This window comes from Histomonas meleagridis, assembly GCF_020186115.1.
Source record: "Histomonas meleagridis strain 2922-C6/04-10x chromosome Unknown contig_44, whole genome shotgun sequence".
Classification (NCBI taxonomy): domain Eukaryota; phylum Parabasalia; order Tritrichomonadida; family Dientamoebidae; genus Histomonas; species Histomonas meleagridis.
The window spans coordinates 413687-435096 of record NW_027150887.1 but is presented as its reverse complement, the minus strand read 5'-3'; the positions used below and the strand labels follow the sequence as shown (position 1 = coordinate 435096).

The following is a 21410-nucleotide window of genomic DNA, read 5'->3' as shown; positions in this document are numbered from 1 at the left end:
TTTAAAGAAATATAAATAATTTGGTATTCAATAAAATTATTATGGCAAAATTTTGTTATCTCATTTTTTTATGCAATCTCCAAAATTTCAAAATGCTTTTTTTATCTTTAAAATTAAACAAGAAAAGTGACAATTGTACCAAGTCTAATAATTGTTGAAGAATAAAAACAAAATTAATATATCAATTTATGTTTTAAATAGAGCCATTGAAGAAAATCACATTTCAAAACGAATTATATATTCATAAATGTATTTTGTTATCAGATATTCATATAAAATATAGAGTATATATTCGAATTATAAAATTTATTTTTTTTATAAATACTGATATTTATAGTAAAGTAATACTTTAATATAAAAAGTATTTAATATTACAACATTTTGTTACCTTTATTATTCTAAAATAAAAAATTAGAAAGAAACAATCACTAAAAAAAGAGGGAAAAATTTAAAATGGAGAAGGGAGAAGAAAAGAGAAATGAAAAAAAAGGAAAAAAGAAAACTTTGTAATTAAAAAAACAAATAAAAAAAAACATGAGGTGAGCTGGCTGTTAAGATTTACTTATAAAATTTCCTGCCGCTTGCTGTCGGAAATTTTATAAGCAAATCTTAACAACCCAGTGCGAACCGAATGTTTTTAATTTCAAGAAATTTTAATTCTTCTAATATAGTTAGTTCAAACTTTTTTTTAAATTTTAATAATATATAGAAACAGAAGTTCAAATTCGGAATATATATAGAACTAATAATGGTTAATATTAATTTATATAATTTTTCTTTAGTTTTCATTCTTGTATACAAGATTTTCGATATCTATAGATAGAACAAAAATTCAAAAATATGTCTTTGCAATTTTTTATAATTTATTTGTTCTATATATATGATAATTATTGAAACATTTTATTCATTATTGGAGGCTCTGGACAAAGAAGAAAAAATAACTTTTTGAATTCATTTTGCGGTTACAAATCCATCAAGATTCGGAATACTCAATAAAAAGAATCACGAAATTAAACAGAAAATAAAAATGTTTTAAACATTTTTTCGACAATACTTGGATATACTGGTTTAGAGGGTTTCATTCAAAAATTTAAGGTAAAAAATTCGTTTAATTTAACCGATCTTAGAGAACGTCCTCGATAACTTCTATGATTGTATTAAATGGATGCTTAGCAGCAAGAGCTTTAAGGACCATTAATCTTCCAAAGTCATCTGGGTTCATTTCTCCAAACTTATCTAAGAATACATCTAGAACTCTTTGGAATTCCCTAGTCATTGGTGCTGTAGTATCATTCATTATCTGTTCATAGTTATCATTGTCGATTCTTCGAACAATTGTGTCAAGTACATTATTTAATTTGATTGTTTCAGCTTCAAGTTTCTTCCTAAGGCTAACATACTTGCCTCTCCATGGAGCCATTAATGGCTGCTTGGACTCCATTTCATCAATCCAATCAAGACCAAACTCTGTAGCAACGCGTTGTGGTGCAGTGTCAAATTTCTCGTGTTGTAAACCGACACTTTTAATTGAATTTGATTTAGTTCCGAAAAAGTTGTCGACCGTTAATTGCTTCATTCTTTCATCTCCGTAATACATGACGTGTGAAGCAAGTACAAGGGATTTAAGATTAAGGTAAAGTTGTCCAATTGTTTGGGTTGGATAACTGTCCATTTGGTTGAACCAATGATTTGAAAATTCATTTGTAAGATATGCATGAAGAGTGTCATCCATAACAGCAGAATATGATGATTCTTTCTCATTGGCAGCTGTGATTATTGCCATGTTTGGAACTGTGAATTGTTCTGCAAGTGATCCAGAATAACAGGCTTCAATGCCGAATAAACAATATTTGTAAAGATTGTTGATATACATTTCACTAAGAGCATTAGCGAGATCAGTTGTTCTAATGTATCCTCCTGTTGGATCAGCAAGAAGATCTGGACCGCCATGATTATCATAGTATATGAAGACATAATCTTCAGAAGTTGTTGGGAGAGTTGTCAAAACGTTGATAAAGTTTTTAGATGTGCAATCTTCTCCACGATATGTCATTGCATCTGAACCAGGATAAACATTAACGTCATGAGATAATGTGTGGAAAACTTGACCTTTGAATGGGTTGCTGGCTGAATTAGCAATATCATCATATTGCATCATGATAATATCTGAAGCATCATAACCACGTTGAAGTAAAAGACCATAAAGAGTACAAATATCAGCTTGATGACGATAGTTACTCCATCCTTTGGATCCAGCAAACAATACGGCAAAATGCCTGCATGAAACTGCTGCAAGAAAGAAGGAAAACATTGAACACAATTAGAACCGTAAAAACCGCCGTATTCATTTTTTAGAATGTATTCAAAATTGAATTATCTGTAAAATAATACAATCTTGAACGATGTATTTTACTCATTTCGATTCTTCATATTTATTATCTAAAATTTTAATTTAATAACATGTTCTACTTCGAAATCACAAATATTTATTTCATAAAAAGTGTTTTTCTGTTTTATATAAAGACATTTTTCACTTTTTAACGGTAAACGAAATGGTTTCCGAGATTGCACATCAAAAATTAAATATTATTATCACGTACATTATATTCGAAATTGTGAATGATAATAACTTTTTGAACATTTAAATCCTATATGATCTATCTCGATCATTAGTGGATTAATGGTTGAATCGAATACGTGAAATTTTTTGACGCAACAACGTGTTTGATTTCAGAATTTAATAACAGACAATTATTGCATACCGCTAAAATCGATTTTTTGAATAATTTACAAACGATAGTCTTTTCAATTGCGTTGTAAATTATATATCAAAAAGGCATTTCCGACCAAATAATGATTAAAAAATCGTATCGTCACACTTTTTTAATTGCTTTACATGATACAACAGCACTGTTTTCAAAAAAAAAAAAATATTCTCGAAAATGAATTTTTATAAACATTAAATTCAATTTAAAATTGAATTTCTTAAAATTTCTTATTTAGTTGCTGCAGGGTCAAATGCGGCATTCTCCCATCGTCGTATAATGACATCACGATTGGTGTCATTTGTTTTTCCATATTCTTTTTTGATTTAAGTTTTGCTAACAATGCGAAAACTATTGGATTCATATCAGAAGTTATATAATTTATATATTTAATATTGGTGAAATTTTGTGGAGAATTTTTCATGAAATATATTAAAACTTTTATAATTTGTTTATTGTTTTGATGCAACAAAAACATTTTGAACAAAATCGCAAAAATTTCATCTTCATCACCATTAAATTTCATATTAATACATATATCAACATAACTTTTATCATAAATTAGCATTAAAATATTGAACAGTGGCTCAATAATATTTTTATTTTTTAAGTCCAAGAGAATTTTTTCCATATCGAAATTCAAATTCAATGTGTAACCTTTAAATATTATCAACAAAAGACAATAAATAGGTCTTTCTATTAAAGGTAAAAATAATTTTGATTTAAATTTCTTCAATTTTTCTATAGAAACGTCATTCAAAAAGTTGTGCTCGGAGACGTTTGAAATTGATTTAATCAAATTCTGGATTGAATCGATAACAATCGTTTGTTGTAAACAATGGAAAATTGTTATCAAAAGGTAGAAAAGTGAGTTGACTTTCTTGTAACCGTCAAAATCCAAAACGGTTAAAGATGAACAAATTATATATAAAACATTTCGACGATTAACATTCAATAAATCATTAATTAATGGAATAATTTCATCAGGCTGATCGTACAAGATACCTGACAAGAATAATATTGAATTAAAAACGAATTTTTCATTTTTGTTGTCTATGTCTTTCATGAACAATTCAACAATTTTCTTTTTATTATCATTATTAAACAAAAGTTTCAAATAAAATTTCGATAATTTTATTGTATTGGAAGTAAATAATATATAATCATTTAAGTCATTTTCATTAAAACAATTTAAATCTTCTTCATTCTCATTTAAGTCATTGAAGAAATGTTTATAAATTGCTTTAAATAAAATTGACGCTTTGTTTACTATCGAATGAATTGCGTCGATTCTAATAAGAGATAACTTATATAATAATTCATAAAGTTGATCATAATCGAAAGTTTCAGTTATTATTAAACTAATAATTATATTAAAACAAGTGTTAAATTGTTTTTCAGTTTCTTTTTTCCGAAAGAATTTCAATTTCTTTATAAGTAAAGAAGTAACTTCAGATGAATAATTTATTGCTATAATTGGAAATATCGAACTGAATGCGGAATATTTCGTATTTATTGCAATATAAAACAATAATTCAATTGTTTTTATGTCATTAAAACTTTTCCATAAAAACAAATTATTTAATGAAATGAATTTTTTTGGAATTTGTGTTGTTATAATTATAATATTTTCAAGTGATTCATTATTAGTAAGAATTAAATTTATTGTATTCTTGATCCAAATCGAATTATATGTTGAAGAATATAATAAATTTCGCCTGTTTAATAGTGGCATTAAATATACAAATTGTGATAAGATTTGATGAACTTCATTTGGATTATTTATCGATAAATCATTTAAACTTATTATATTTTCGTTATGTTTCAATTTCATTAAATGTAATATGTTTTTATATAAGTTTAACGATGATTTCCTTAATTTATCATTTATGTCATTATTAATGAAACATAAATTTAATAATAACGAATGAATCGTTGTATAATTTAATAATGACCATTGATTATTGATAATGTTTTCATTAAACTTCTGAAGATTTTCATTGATTTCATTATAAATGTTATATTCTGATTTATAAGTAAATGAATATGTTTTATCGTTTTGTGTTAAAATGTTGATTTTCGATATCAAATTGTTCTTTTTAATATATTCAATCGAATGAATGTTCGAATATAAAATGACATCATTCGATTGATATTCTTCAATTTGATCAATGAATTGTATCGAATTCGTATGAATCCGTAAAATTGTATCATCGGAAAATAAATTTATTTTATATTCAGTTATTGGCGTTGTAAACATTTCAAGTGTTTGAACATTTAAAAAATTCGTTTCGCCAATAATTTGATTAAGTTGTGTAATGTCAGTAATTATTTCAAGTTTCTTAGGCTCGATTTCATTTATACATTTATCGAAAAATGATAAAAGTGAATGTTCAATATGAACTACAAATAATTTGTTCAATTTTTTATGTATTTTCTTCGATTTCGCAAATTCGATAAATTCGGAAATTTCTTCAATCGTTGGTAAATACGAAGTATTATAACCTGAGAAATCAATTACTATATAAAATTTAGGATTAAAAGTTTTCGATAAAACTTTTAATAAATAAGCATATAAATAAATGTTTGGTATATAAATTTGTAATACAGAAAGATTTAAATAAAATATTATATCGCCACTTTTAGTAACGTTTGGAATCAAATAAAAAAATTGAGTTAAAATTAATTCATATTCATTAGGTATGACAATATTTGTTAAATTTTCGATTAAATTCATTTTAATGTTTTGTTTCTCCATGATATTATTTATTATACTTACATCAATTTCAGTCGGTTTATGATATATATTAATTGGAGGAACAGAATTAATATTAATTTTCGATAAAACTTTAAAAAATTCGGTTCTAACTATAGGGTTATCATTTAAAGATAAAGGCAAACATACATTAATACCAATTTCATAATTATTCTTTAATAATGAATTTAAAATTGGTAATGAATCTTCTAAATAATTATTTTCATCATTTGTATTAAGTTGTTCTAAAATGAAATTAAAATAAAAATTAAAATATTTAATTTTATCATTTTTGTTTTTTGTTATTTTATTAAATGATATTCCATCAATTACTTTAACTAAAGTTTTATAACAAACTTTTGCTAAATTTTGATTTTTATTATGTAAATTAATCCATTTACCAATTAATAAACCAATTTTTTGTTTATTCTTTTGGCTAAAAACAATATTTAATTTATCCATAAGTTTAATCAAATTAAAAATTAAGTTACAAAATATATGATGATGAGTTTCTAATTCACTTTCAGCCATAAATTTTTTTAATTTCTTTATTAAATCATTAAATAATTCATTTAAATCATTGTTTGGTTTCCAATATTCAGATTTAAATAAATTATTCATTAAAGCCATCGAATTAGTTAAAAATGTTTTAGTAACATTTTCATTTAAAAAATTCGAAAATGTTTTTATTAACTCATAATATAAATGTGGTGGAAATGAATTAGAAATAATAATTACCTTTTCTTTAACTTTTTTATATTTTAAAATCATTTTAAACAACTTCAAAAAATCATTATCCAAATTTCGTGTTAAACTAAAAACAATTGAAGTTAATTGTTTAAAAGCATCAATTAATGAATCTTTAACATTTCTATTTGAAATTTTATTAAAAAGATTTCCAAAATATTCCAAAATTGATGAATATACATATTTCATTCCAGGTGAAACATTTGGATATAACTTAAATATATTTGAAAATATTATACAAATTGCGTTTTTAGTTTTATGTTGTTTAATTTCATTAATAAATTTCTTGTAATAATCTGTAATTTCAATATATTGTTCAGATTTATATAATTTAAGGATTTTATATAATTCTTTAAATAAATCAATTGATATATTTCTCGAATTTATATTATTTGGTACTAAAGCTAAATAAGCTATAGATTCGACATCTTTAATAATATCATTAAATTGTATTATTTCCAAATTATTAAATTTTTTCAAATGTTTTTTAAGAAAATTAATAATTTGATATGTAATCTTTGGAATGTTATGTATAAAGTTATCATTAGTTTTAAGGAAATTATGATTCATAATTTCGGCAAGTGTGAAAATGATTAAATTAGATGTCGACCATATAGTTAAAGGATCTTCATTATCATTCACAATATCCATAGAATATATCGACTTAAATAATGATTTTTGACATTTTACTGTTCCTGTCAGAATGAATGTTAAAAATTTAGAAAAACTTAAAACATATTCAAATGTGAATTTCCGAAAATATATTGGATTCGCTTCAAATCCATCCAACAATTTTGTGATTAAATTCTTTTCCATTAATATCGATGAACGATTTGATATAATTTCATTTAATAATATCATTAATTGCTTAAACATTTCTTCATAATTCTTTGGATTCTTTACTGAAAAATGTAAAAATACTGAAATTAACTCGATCATTGACGTCCATAATAAATCATTGTTCATTTCCATAAGTAAAGAAATGTAATTCTTTTGGAATAATTCGGGAAATGAAAATAATAAACTCATTGGAAACCAAACTGTTAAATGATTAAATTCTTTTGTGGTTGATAAAATATTATTATTTTCGATGTATTGAAGGATAACTTTAGGAAATTGGATAAATGTATTACGTAATAAATTATTTGGGCCAATTTTCCCAATTGAACATATTCCAATTAAAGATGAATATAATGAATTTTTAAATTCTTCTTCATCTTTGATTTTTGTTTGATTTAAAATATTTAATAACGTTTCTAATAATTCTGGTGAATTATTATTTAAAGAATATAAATTTAATTGATAACATTGTAATAATAATAAAACAATTTGGGCGGAGTACGTTAAGTGTTTTGAACGACGAACTTTTTGAACGAGAAAATCTTGCACTTTTTTGGCATTTTGTACATCAACTTTTTTCTCTGTAAACTCATAATAACTTTGTGGATTAACTATAAGAAGATTTAGAAAAGAATCTGTAATTAATTTACATACATGAATAATGATATCTTCTTTTTTCATTAAATGAAGATTATTCGTAATTGTATTAATGAGTTCTTCAAGTCGTGGAAAATTTGTGATACCATACCTCCAGATGTTTAACAAATGTTCAATGTTTTTTTGATTTTTTTTAATTTCTAATAAATATGAATGAAATGTTGAGGGTAAATAAATTTGACAAAAAGATGCTGTACGAACACTATATTCAATAATAATTTTATGATAATATAAAAAAGGTTGAGATGACATATTATTTTCTAGAAAAGAAATTGATAAATTAACTAAATCACGATGATGATATTGACTAAAAATATCTGTTTTTCCATTGAAGCAAGAAAGACATTTACAAGTTAAATATGAATAAAGTATTGTTGATCTAATATTTTCAATTGTTTGATTTTTTGGTGGAATTTTGGAATATTTTGATAATTCCTCGATGAATACTTCAAACATTACAACTGGTTTTCTTTTTGATATTTCTTGAAAAAACATAAAATATTTGTTAAAATTGATTTTCATAAACGATTTAGGACTAAATGGTTTATCAACATCTTTTTTGCATTGAACTGATAATGTTGAATTCATTTGATTTATCATTGGTAATAATACATTCTTTTTGTCCATTTAACAATTTTTTTTTTTTCAAGTTTTCTTAACGTTCTTTGATTTTTTTGGGGTACTCCAAAATCAGGTCAAATTTTTCAATGTTTTACATTAAAATGACACTTTTTAGATAGCTCTCTTTTAAACAAACATCTTCAAATATTTTCATGTCGAAACTCTATAAAAGAAAGGGCGAACTAAATCAACTTCGAGATCAATTAGATGGGAATGATCCAGCTGCTCGTAAAACGGCAGCAAAACGTGTTATTGCTTTGATGCGAAGTGGAGAAAATGTTCAAAGTCTTTTTTCTTCAATGTTACGATGTGTCAAGTCATCAGACTTAGAACTCAAGAAACTAACGTATTTGTACTTTGTAAACTATGCAGAAACCGAACCAGAAGAAGCTATCATGGCTGTAAATACATTTATTCAAGATAGTCAAGATTTAAATCCATTAGTACGTGCTCTTGCTGTACGTACAATGTGTCGTATTAAACTTGAAAATGTTGCTGAACATATGATTATCCCACTTAAAAAGACCTTATCTGATCCAGATCCATATGTACGTAAGACCGCAGTTTTTGGTGTTGTCAAACTTTATGATATCATTCCAGAATCGATTGAAAATGCCAATATATTTCCCGAATTACTTAATCTTTTACATGATGATAATCCAATGGTTGTATCCAACACAACAGCAGCGATATTTGAACTCAACGAAAAACGTACTACACCAATATTTACTCTAAATTCAGATACAATCGGTCCAATTCTTAATGCTATTAACAGTTGTAGTGAATGGTGTCAAACCATTCTTTTTGATTCACTTGCTCGTTACGTCCCAACATCATCTGATGACGCATCATTCCTCATTGATCGACTTATTCCATATCTCAAACAAAGTAATCCGGCGGTTGTTATCGGCGCATTCAAATGCATTTTCTTATTTATGGACTATGAAAAACGTCCTACAACAGAACTATTTCCACAAATAATCCCACCCTTTATAGCCATTGTTAATTCTGATGATTATGAAATCCAATATGTAGTTTTAAGGACTCTTACATTATTTGTACAAAAATATCCCAATACATTATCCAAACAAATTCGAATGTTCTTTTGTAAATATAATGATCCATCATATGTAAAGATGGAGAAACTTGATATCATCGTTACAATCTGTAAGCATCGTAATGCACAAATCGTTTTAGATGAACTTAGTGAATATTGTAATAGTGTTGATGTGAAATTTGTTCGGAAAAGTATTAAATGCATTGGACAAATTGCAATTAAATTACCACAAGCGTCACGTCGTTGTGTTGATATATTAGTTTCATTAGTCAGTGGCAAAGCAGATTATGCAATTGAAGAAAGTGTTTGTGTTGTCTGTGACTTATTACGTAAATATCCTGGCGAATTCGAAAGCGTCATTAACACTGTCTGTAAGAATCTTGACCAATTAAAAGAAGCGCGAGCTAAAGCAGCAGGCATTTGGATCTTAGGCGAATATTGTTCATTAATAGATAACGTCGATGTATTACTTGATCCATATTTAGATACATTTCATGATGAACAACCAATTGTACAATTAACTATATTATCATCATTAGTTAAAGTCTTTGTTCATAATCCAGACGTAACACGTGATCAATTACAATTCGTCTTAAGCGAAGCTACAAAACCTGGAAACATTCCCGACGTGAAAAACAGAGCATTGATCTATTGGAGAGTTTTATCTGCTGATTCGAACTTAGCGAAAGATATGTTAGACTTTAACAAACAAACAATTGAACATTCGGGCGTTAACTTTGACGATAATGTGTTGAATGAATTAATACGTAATATGGGAAGTGCTTCTGGCGTATTACATATTGTTCCTTCCGACTTCGTTAAGAGAACTCGTTATGTACCTGAAGAAGAAGATAACTTTAATAGTGATGACGACATAAGTAATAATCGTTTATGGCATCCTTTACGGCTGAATGATACAAGTATCATTGACTTATTCGCAGACTATGATAAATATAATATTTATCTTAGAATAGTGAATAAGTCACAAAACCAATTAAAAGATTTCGCTTTTGCTCTGAATAAAAATATTTTGGGCATAGCGGTTAGGGGCACCCCGTCGTTCCCGGCAGTTTTGGAGTTTGGTGATTATACTGAAGTATCAATTCCAATATGTATCGATGAAAATCAAATAGGGAACGTGGATAAAACGGATTTACAAATAGCAATTAGAACAAGTATGGGGAACGTGTTCGCAATCGATAAAATACCGGCTCAAGTCGCAACAACAATCGAAGGTAATATCGATCAGGAATCATTTAAAAAATGTTTCTCATTGTCAAAGGGTCAAATTAATTTCGTGGTGGAAGACGCTATGATAGCAAATGAACAACAACTGAACGAATTAAATGTGTTCGTTGTCGGAAGAAATGGTAACAAAACATACGTATCATTCGCTTTCGGTCAAAATAAAGTGTTTGTGGGAGAACTGATTCAAGATAACCAAAACATTTTGGTGTCTATTAAAGGTGACCAACAGTACCTCCAAATAATAGAATATAGCGCAAGAACACTTTTCGCACAGAAGTAAACAATTGATATATAAAAGTATTGGATTTAATGCAATAAATGAAAATTTTTTAGATCAGAAGAAATTTGATTTTTTTCATTAAATTGTGTAATAAAATAAGTGTTTTTGCTATAGAGCCGACGCCTTAATATAACCCACGTATACACTGTAGTATTATTCATAGTGAACATATTTAGGTATATATATTTAATAAATTTTTTTTCGATTTAATTTTGTGATTTTCCCAATATTCCCATTTTCCACTCACTTCACTAACGAGAACGTTAACAAGAAAAAAACTTTTTTCATGATTTTCTTTACATATTTTATTTATTTCATATTTTTGGGACTGAATATATGTTAAACATTTAAAAATTTATGATTTATCTAAGATTTTGTTGTCGGAATACAGGTTTTTCACGACAGTCTATAGCAAAAATCATTGCTAAGCAATTGAATTGAAAAGGTTTGGTTGCAAAATTCAATGTGTAATTGGTCAGATCGAATTAGGTAAACGGCCGCACCAAAATGGAATTCGAAGTAAACCTGCCGTATGAAACTGTAGAAAATATCCCATCTGATCAACTTCGAATGAGCATTAACCGTGTAGTTAGGTGTGGGTGGAACGGTGTTGTTTTGACTGTAAATGTTACTACAATGAATAAATATCCTCCTCCTCCAGACCCACTTACATTATCAGATGCTTCAAGTGCTTCAATCAGAAGGAGTTATGGTTTATGCGTTTTATCTGATTATCCAAAATTTCCACAATTTACTAGGTTAAATTTAATCACAGATAATATTCAAGAAATACATCAACTTTCCAGACACTTAAACACTATACGTTATGATTTAATTTCAGTCACTCCTCTTACAGATTCTGTTTTTAAAGCTGCTTGTTCTTCTGCTGATATTGATATTTTATCAATAGATGTTTCAAAGTATCAACCAATCTCATGTTGGAAGGAACTCAAATCTCTTGTCAACCGTGGTGTTGCCATTGAGTTGCAATATTCCATGTTTCTCCAAACAGATTCCAAAATGAAATCATTAATCTCAGCAGCAGCCAGCATATGTCATGCCACGAAAGGAAGGCATGGGAAGGACAGAATAATATTACTTGGTTGTGGTAGTAATGATCCTGATTTCATAAGATCTCCATCAGACATTCGAAATTTAGCGCGACTTTTAGGATTACCAAAAGTCGAAACGTTGACAAACACAGCTGTGAGAGATGTAGTGGCAAAAGGAATGGCTAGAAAAGCGAACGCTGGTACAGTTAGAAGGATGAAAGAACGAATTTTAGAACAAAGTGACGATTCGGATGATTTCATTGATTTTGTTGTGAAAAAAACTGCATAATAAACTATAAATATATTAATACAATTTGATGAAACAAATTAACTTTTTTCTTTTATTAAAAATAACTCAAGGAATAGAACAATTTGTTTATGAATGAACTCTTAAAATTTCATATCACATGTCAATGTGAACTCTTTTGTCTTATCGAACGATCAAAGTACTTTGATATCAAGTGAAAATGCAAAATGAAACAAATCAAATAAATGTATCAGAATATTTTTCTTATCTTCAATCAATAAATGCTATCATTTTTAATTTAAATGAATCCAATATTGAATCATCAGTTGAAGAAATCATCAATTTATATGATTCAATGTATCCAATTTCCTTTAATCAAGAAATATGTCAAACGATATATGCACGCTTTGTAGCCCGAAGGAACAACTATCGTAAATATTTTCAATTTTTAAAACAAATACAAGAAAAAGAGAACAACACAAATTCAGAAGAATTGATATTTAATTTATTTTATGAATCTCTTAATAATAAAAAATCATCAGAATCAATATATATAATTGAAATGTTAGTAAATGAAGGATATATTGATTCAAGCATTGTCGAAAACAATTTTTTCTTTAATAATATGATTACTAAACGAAATGTACAAGAAAAATTTGAAGAAACACGAAAAAAGATCTTTGAACGATATGGCGAAGAAAAAGATTATAATGATATACATAAGAAACTAATTGAAGAAGGAAACATTACATCTTCAATATCACAAGTAATACGTAATGATGATATTACACAATTCCAAGAGATTTCATCGCAAAGTAATTTTAATTTTAATCAAATTCTTGGTGAAAAGTTTTATGAAATATGTTCATTACTTAAAAGAAACAGTGTATCATTAATTTGTTATGCAGCGTTTTGTGGCTCTGTTAAAATTTTTAAATATTTGTTATTAAATAATGTTAATTTAAATGATATCGGAAAATATGCAGTTGCAGGCGGGAACTTAGAAATATTTCGTTTATGTGTACAAAATGGTGTATCTTTTAATATTACGCCATCATTTAATTCATTAATTTTTGCAATTAGATATCATAACAATGATATCTTTTATTATCTTTATGAAAACATAATGAATGAAAACATAGACATAAGTAAATTGGTTAATGAATGTATCGAATCCAAAAATTATGAAATCCTTAAATTTTTATTGGAGAAAAATATAAATATTGTTGATGATAATATAAATTATGCTGCGATAATTGGTAATTTATATCTTGTTAAATATTTCCTTCAAAATTGTGATGTTCCATTTGATATTTTATTATATGCTGCACAATCAAATAATTTAGAATTGTTTAATTTCCTTATTAAAGAAAATGGAGTTGATGTTAATGCAAAAGATTTTTGTTTTGAGTGTAAATTGTTTTTATGAATAATTTAATATTAGTTTAATAACTTTTGGAGTTCTTTTTTCATATTTTTTACACCTTTAATGCATGCATCTAATGAAGAAATTGCTAAATTACTTCTTCAACAACCTGAAATTGATATTAACATAAAAAATAAAATTAGTTTGAATGATTTTTTATTAAATGCTTTTATTAGGTATTTATCATATTTGTTTCGAAATGTTTTAATGGAATTATCACGTAAAGGTAATGTTGATATTGTTAAAATTATTCTTCAAGATAAAAGAATTGGTATTAATTGTAAAGATATTATTAAATTTTATTTCAGATTTGTTTAACTTATTTAATGTTTCTTTACATAAATAAAATATTTGATAAAATTATTGAATTCGGCTCTTTTACATGCGTTAATTACATCTAAAAAAGAAGTCGCTGAATTACTTCTTGAACAAAGTGATATTAATTATAATGACAAAAATTTTTTTTCGTTATATATAACGTTAATTTTAATGTTTTTGATGTTTAATTTATATTTATGGAATAACTTTGAAGTTTTCTTTACACCATTTATTCTTGCATCTGAAAAAGGTTTTTATGATATTGTTCAATCATTACTAAAACATAAAGATATTGATATTAATCGTCAATCAATTTATTTTTATAATTTTTTTATATTTAAAAATATTTTTCGGAATTAATTTAAAAGTTTTAGTGCACTTAGTTTAGCTATTCAACATAAACATTATGAAATAGTTAAATTACTTCTTAAACAAGATGATATTAATGTTAATGATAAAATTAATGTTAAAATTTTTATATTATATTTGGAAATTATTTAAATTATTTGATTCAGTATTATTTATAGCAACTTCTAATAATAGCATAGATATGGTTAAACTACTTCTTGAACATAAAGATATTAATGTTAATGCTAAAAATATTAATATTTTTTAATTAATTTTTATATATAACTTTTTTTATATCATAATAATATTTGGAAATTGTTTTAATGATTTAATACAGTACTTACTTTAGCAATAAGTAAAAATTATATTGAAATAGTGAAATTACTTCTGAAACATGAAAAAATAAATATAAATTTGAAAGATATTTATATGATTTTCTTGCAATTCGTTTTAATGTTTTTATATTTTGCAATAATATTTGGTGTTAAATTTAATTAAACTTAAGATGCCAATTAATTATGCGATTGTAAGTGGTAATATAGAAATTGTAAAGTTGTTTCTTCAACAAAAAGGTTTATATATTAATACAAAAGATAAAATTTATATATTTTATTTGAAGTTTGATATAAAAATTCGATACTTTTTAAGTAAATTTGAAATTTATATAAATTATTCGATACACCACTGATGTATGCAGTTAAAAAAGGTAATATAGAAATGGTTAAATTACTTATTAAATATAAAGGAATTAAATTAAATATCAAAAACATTTGATGACTTGTTTTGGTGATCATTTAAATAATTTGCAATTCAAAAATATTTTTCGGTATTTGTGATATATATTTTTAACAGCAGCTATGATAGCGAAGGAAGAAGGATACAAAGACATAGTTAAAATACTTAAAGATAAGAAAAAATAAAATCTTTTTTAATTAAATAAAAATTTGTATCATCACATAATATTTATTATATTTTATGATTTTATTTAAAATGAAATAATTTGCATTTTAAGCAAAATAATATTATAATATTAATCAGATGATTTAACAAGTTCATGTAATTTCCATAAAGCCAACACGCAATGGAATTCCGGGTGATATCTTTTTGAATCATTCGCTTGTAGCACCGCCACCGCCAACTTCTCCAATGCATTCATGAAGTCGCTTTGCCTCGGGCCTCGCGTCTGGTTTGTAGACAACGATACGGCCCAAGACGCAAGCATGTTCGAAAGTGAACTTCCCTCCTTCGTATCGTCCGCGACAGATTGTGCGATAGCTATCGCCACACTGAAAATTTGTGTGTACTCAAACAAATCAATCAATTGAAGGAGCCACCGTTTACGGACGTTTCCTAATGCAAGTTCAACATCTGAAACAATCTTCCGGGATGCAGTGGGGAGTGTAGTATAATCCCCTGTATCAAGATATTTTCGTGCAGAGATTAAAAATGACCGGCGATCAACTTGGAAGACATCAGCACCTTTGGCTATAATACTAGAAATAGATGCTGCAAGGCGTTGGAAATAATCAAATGAGTTGGGACCTGTATGTGGTTCAATTGCAATTTTCAAAATTTGAGTCCAAAGTGAAACAATAAAAGCTACAAACTCAAACCAGAGGATATCAAAGGCTTCATTCCAATTCTCTGGCTCGATTTGCGGAAAGCGCATTCGGAATTCAATTGCAATAGATGATATGAGAGCATGACTAATTTTGTTGGATGATGTAAGAAAACGGACTCGCTTTTGTGCCTGGGCTTCAAGGAGTGGCTTGAATTTGTCAACGGCTATGTTTCGAGGCAAACCACATGAAAATGATAAGACTTCTGGAAGATCAATAATATTCATAGAACTACTTTGTTTTCTACCTTCATTACTCCCACTAAATATGTTGATGATTAAATCTGGTCGATCAAAAGAAATTGTAAAATCAAACGTTTGTTTTTGTTGCTCTTTTGGTTTGGAATATGTAATACGTAATAAACCACTTTTATCCATCTCTACTTTTCCGTCAGAAGTTTGGAATGAATGATAACAAGTCTCCCAATTTTTGTTATAAACTTCAAATTCATTATGTCCAACAGTTAAAAAAACAGGGATTTCTTGTCCCTTAGTACCACGCCCCTTGATGCACATAGTGGCGGAGAGAATTTGACGCCCAAAAACTCTGGGAAAATGCTCCATCGCCTCCATTTCAAGGGATTAGATTTGTAAACTATACAATTTCCGCTTTGTCATTACAAAAAAACGTTTAATTTATGTGAAATGAAAAAAGATGTTGAAACCAAGCGGAAGCAGTCTAATCAAACAAGGAAGTATTTTTAAATTAGATGATGAATTCCAACTTTATGGATTCAATATTTGCAAAATTGATTGTAATTACTTACTTTAACACAAAACAATAATTTTGATTCGAGAATTTAACAAATAGGTAAAAATGCGTATAATTATAATTATTTTCTCAGCATCATAAATAAATTTACGCTTTTCTATAACAAAAAATAAGTTATTTTAAATATTTTGAAAAAAAAAATAATTATTTTACTTTCTGCGTCGTCTTTATTAGCAGAAAGCTAAACAAAGCTTTTTTTGGGTTGATACCAAAATTGCTTGTGTAATAGTTAGATATTGCCCAGATTGTTATTCAAATATAATACAGTTTGATTAGAAGAAAAGACCATAATCAAACTTCGGCAATTTTGGATCCAAATTTCTGTACCAGACTAGTTTTCCGTGTTGCATCAATCTCATGCATTTGGATTAATTCGACCTTATGGCTGTACTCTTTTATTTGGATTAGAGGGACCTTGCCTTTATGCTCTTAAACCAAATAGTAATTATTTTGGATGCTTTACAAAGTATTGCAAGAGCTGAACCTCAAAGAACAAGTAAATAAGCCAAACTGTTCTTGAAGCTGTTCCAATCGTTGCTTATATCATTCAAAGATTACTTAAATAGAAATGAACAAAACAAAAAATGGGAAATCGAAATGTTTTGAGTTTGCAAAGCATTAAGCAGCAGAGAGTTCCCGATAAATTTTTGTCCTTGTACAATCAATAATTTCTCCTTGAGATCGATTTAGTTTTTGTCAAAGCAACTCTTGATGGGTTATGGAAATATCTTTCATGAATGTAAAAATACGAATCACAGTTACAATTTATTGCAATAGTTTCTGTGCTGTCGTTGTATGCACAAAGCTCAAGTTGAAGTTTTCTTATAAAAATATCAAATTTCAGTTGTATCATAAAAGCTGTCATAAAATTCTCAGAAATCCGTTTTTTGTATTTATTTAATTCATTTAATAATCGATTGAATCTCTCAGAAATTATTGAATATGTTAAATTTAGACTGATCAAAATTGATACAAAAAGTGGTTCAAAAATTATGAGGATAATTCAATTTTCTATGAACTGTCAACCTTTTCTGTTCGTAAAATGTTCTTGGAAAATCGAAATTAAAAAGTTAATAATGATCTTTCATCTTCAATTAATATAATACTCGTTACATTGGAATAGCTGCTAAGCAATAAATAGACGAATTCTTCATGAATTGCTTGAAAAAACGGAATTTTGATATTTTTGCGTGGATAAATATTTTGACGGTTGTATACAAACTTTCATTAACAGTTATAGTATTGAAATATTGAGTGGTCAAAATCATAAGCGGCGGTTTCATGATATGGCACAAGTACTTTTCCAGCTCGTCAAATATCTGTTCTTTTCTAAAAAATAACGGTTTAAAAACAAAGGATTCTATTTTGCACCAGCTTTTCCTCTCAAATGACACACTTTTTGAGACATATTATTCAAGAAATTGTGATTAGTAACCGTTAGGTTTTTGATAGAATCCTTGGAGGTTAGGCCAAATAGTTCTATCAGAGATGGCAAACGCTGCGCAAAATGGAGAAATGACTATTAAAATATTGCTTGTAGGAGATTCCTCTGTTGGTAAAACATGTATCTTACTTCGTTACTCTGAAAATAAGTTCCAAGAAGCGTTTTTATCAACTATCGGTCTCGATTTTAAGGTTAAGAGAATGGTAATTGACGAGAAACCCATCAAATTACAAGTTTGGGATACTGCAGGGCAGGAACAATATCGTACAATTACAAAATCTTTCTTAAGAGGAGCAGACGGTATTCTTTTGGTGTTTGATCTTACAAATCAAACTTCTTTCGATATGGTTAATGAGTGGATGAATTCAATTAAGGAAAACGCATCTTCAACTGTTGATATTTTCCTTGTTGGAAATAAGTGCGACCTTGAAAAAGTTGTCACTGAAGATATGATTAATGAATTTAAGAGAACCAACAACGTCCCATACTTTGAAACATCAGCCAGATCTGGTCTTGGAATTCAAGAGACATTCCTCGAAATGGCCAAAGTCATCAAAAAGCGCAAAGAAAATGAACCCGAACAACCTCCTGCAAACACAATCGACATATCACAACCAAAGAAAAACAGAAAGAAAAGGGGATTATGTAAGTAATCTTGAAATATGACTAAACATATATCGCCTCAACACCCTATTTTTGTTTATTTGAGATTTATTTTCGTATTTTTTTTTAAATTTGAGGATTTGAAATAATCAATATTGTGCCTTTTGCTTTCTCTTTATCACTAATAAATTATAACTTCGTGAGCCACAGTTAGTCGGATTTTACAAACTAATAAATATTTTTTTTTTCAAATGGATACTCATTTCATATTTCCAACTATATGAAAAAAATCTAAAGAACATTCACTCCTTAAACTTGCTTCACATTATTAGTTAAGTATAAACGGAGATAATTATGAAATTAAATTATTTTTATTTACTTCTTCTTCTTATCCTTTTTCTTGTCTTTCTTATCTTTCTTGTCCTTTTTGTCCTTCTTCTTATCTTTCTTATCCTTTTTATCCTTCTTCTTATCTTTTTTAGATTTCTTATCTTTCTTCTTTTTATCTTTCTTATCCTTCTTCTTGTCCTTCTTTTTATCTTTAGTTGAGTTGGTTGCTTCAAGAATTGCTTCTGCAAGGGAATCTTGAGAAATTCTTCCTTTGATTTCATTAACTTCTTCGAGGAGTTTGTTTTGCTTCTCATCAATGGATTGAACCTTTAGATATAAAAGGAGGCTAGAGGTTGCACAAATTGCGCATGGAACAATTGTTTTGATGAGTTCCATATTCGTAAATGAAGTGACTAATTTTGACATACTTTTTCAATTGATATTTGGTTCCGAATCACAGAATTTTGTGAAATTAAGATTTTGAATTCAGTTGTCAAATATCTACATTCGAATGTTCTTATCAACTCTCTGATTGCGATCTTATTAAACATTACATTCAGCTTTACTACACGTATTTAACAATTGCATTGAGTGTGGATATCAAAAATTGTCATTAAAAATCAAAGTTCATATGAAATCAAAAATTAAAATCCAAATTTTCAATTTTAAAACAGCTTCACACATTTACACTTATGATGTACTTAAATCATATTTTACTAAATGCTATCAATATCAATTTCATCTTCATTTTCTTTATTCTCATCGTCCTTAGTTTCCTCAGCCTTTTGCTCAACCTTATTAACAGGTTCTTCCACTTCATATTCTGCTTTCTCAAGCCACTCATAGAACGGCTTAAGAACGACATTTCTGAGTTCATTTGCTTTTGCTTTATCTTTCTCAAATCTGGATGACAGCTTCTTTCTCCACATTTGCAGTGCCGATTCCTCAACAATTTCATTGTCGAAGAGTGTGTACCAGATTATTGGTGCAGATGTCAATAGTTCTGGATGTGTCTTACAAACAAACTGACTCATGATACTGAGGAAGTCCCTTTGAGATGTTTCTTCCATTGTTACTAATATTAAGAGAACGCGACGTTTTTTGATCAAATCAAGAATTTCCTTTACATGATCAGTAAAAAGCGCCTGGAAGACCATCATAAGAAGCGATGACTTGTTGACGTTTGCTTTTGATGTGAATTCGGTGATTTTGGAAAAAATATCATCATCACTAGCATCTGAATGTATAATCTTTGTAAGGTCTTCAAAGAATTTGTCGGTCTCCTCTTCACTGACAGTGACATTTTGAGGCTTATCTGGAGCGGGTTCGAGAGATTTGAGAATTGCCGTAAGTTCCTCTGTGTTGATGTACACGCCTTGGCCAACAGACCCTGCTCCCTTTGGGAAGTCTACCGAACCATTTCCTTTGCGTTTGATCTGTTTAGTTACATTACTTGAATTTTTAGTTTCTTCTGTAATATGACTAAGAATCCAATCATACATCTTTTGTACATAAGCAGCTGATTTGGTAATTTGACAAGGAGTTTCGTTACCACACGAATGACAATGAAGATACAATACATTATTCTTTTTTTCAAATGTGGTTTCTGGATTTTGGCAAACTGGACAAAGAACAAAATTATCAATGAATTCGTAAAGTGAATTCAATAATTTCTTTCCTTCTGAATGTGATCCGTTCAAAAGAATGGTATCTTGTTTTTGTTGTTGCTTAGCTTGAACAGCAAAAGCATAGCCAAACCATTGTGTTAGATAATTTAGCGGACGACCAATTGCTTGAGCAACTGCTTTGCCATTAAGAATTGATGTTTTTGCACCATTACCAGAAGATTGAGGTCTCGCTGTAATTCTTGGCATTTTGTAACGATAATGCTCGTCGGCATCTTTTTTGATTGGTATCATTGGTATTTTCGCAGACATTTTTAATTTGTAAAAATCGAATGGTCAAACAAAATCGGAGAACGTTTACGTGTGGCGGATTATCCTCTCAAATTAAGACGATAGGATCGTTTGAAGAGTTCTGAATACCAAATTTCTATATCTATTTATTTTTCATGTAAAGAGACATTATATCAGAAATGTAAGCGGTAACCATGAAAAAATAGGTAATGATTTTTTGTATTGATAATAGTTTCTTGGAAACAATCTTTTAATATATATAAGAAAAGAAAGATTTTCAATTGGGGTAGTTCAAAGTAACTTGAACAGTAGTGTAGTTGCACTTCAAAAGAGTGGATTCCTTTTTATGATATGTACTTGTTACCA

At 27.8% G+C, this 21410-nt stretch overlaps 7 protein-coding genes across 7 annotated transcripts; 3 read left to right on the top strand and 4 right to left on the bottom strand.

The window, feature by feature from the left end:
* Positions 1-1123: 1123 nt before the first annotated feature.
* On the bottom strand, positions 1124-2311 carry GO595_006448 (Clan CD, family C13, asparaginyl endopeptidase-like cysteine peptidase; the record flags this gene model as incomplete). The annotated part of the gene is made up of 1 exon (XM_067919802.1): positions 1124-2311. The coding sequence occupies one exon, from the start codon at positions 2309-2311 to the stop codon at positions 1124-1126; it is 1188 nt and encodes a 395-aa protein (XP_067773326.1).
* A 6226-nt stretch (positions 2312-8537) lies between these two features.
* On the top strand, positions 8538-10970 carry GO595_006447 (Adaptin N terminal region family protein; the record flags this gene model as incomplete). The annotated part of the gene is made up of 1 exon (XM_067919801.1): positions 8538-10970. One exon carries the CDS (start codon positions 8538-8540, stop codon positions 10968-10970), a length of 2433 nt encoding a protein of 810 aa, XP_067773325.1.
* A 507-nt stretch (positions 10971-11477) lies between these two features.
* Positions 11478-12311, top strand: GO595_006446 (ribonuclease P protein subunit p30-like; the record flags this gene model as incomplete). Its single annotated transcript, XM_067919800.1, has 1 exon — positions 11478-12311. The coding sequence occupies one exon, from the start codon at positions 11478-11480 to the stop codon at positions 12309-12311; it is 834 nt and encodes a 277-aa protein (XP_067773324.1).
* A 3080-nt stretch (positions 12312-15391) lies between these two features.
* GO595_006445 (uncharacterized protein) lies at positions 15392-16495 on the bottom strand (the record flags this gene model as incomplete). The annotated part of the gene is made up of 1 exon (XM_067919799.1): positions 15392-16495. The coding sequence occupies one exon, from the start codon at positions 16493-16495 to the stop codon at positions 15392-15394; it is 1104 nt and encodes a 367-aa protein (XP_067773323.1).
* A 1744-nt stretch (positions 16496-18239) lies between these two features.
* Positions 18240-18848, top strand: GO595_006444 (Rab GTPase; the record flags this gene model as incomplete). The annotated part of the gene is made up of 1 exon (XM_067919798.1): positions 18240-18848. The coding sequence occupies one exon, from the start codon at positions 18240-18242 to the stop codon at positions 18846-18848; it is 609 nt and encodes a 202-aa protein (XP_067773322.1).
* A 325-nt stretch (positions 18849-19173) lies between these two features.
* Positions 19174-19524, bottom strand: GO595_006443 (uncharacterized protein; the record flags this gene model as incomplete). Its single annotated transcript, XM_067919797.1, has 1 exon — positions 19174-19524. The coding sequence occupies one exon, from the start codon at positions 19522-19524 to the stop codon at positions 19174-19176; it is 351 nt and encodes a 116-aa protein (XP_067773321.1).
* Positions 19525-19844: 320 nt separating this feature from the next.
* On the bottom strand, positions 19845-21065 carry GO595_006442 (Eukaryotic translation initiation factor 5; the record flags this gene model as incomplete). Its single annotated transcript, XM_067919795.1, has 1 exon — positions 19845-21065. The coding sequence occupies one exon, from the start codon at positions 21063-21065 to the stop codon at positions 19845-19847; it is 1221 nt and encodes a 406-aa protein (XP_067773320.1).
* Between the last annotated feature and the right edge of the window lie 345 nt (positions 21066-21410).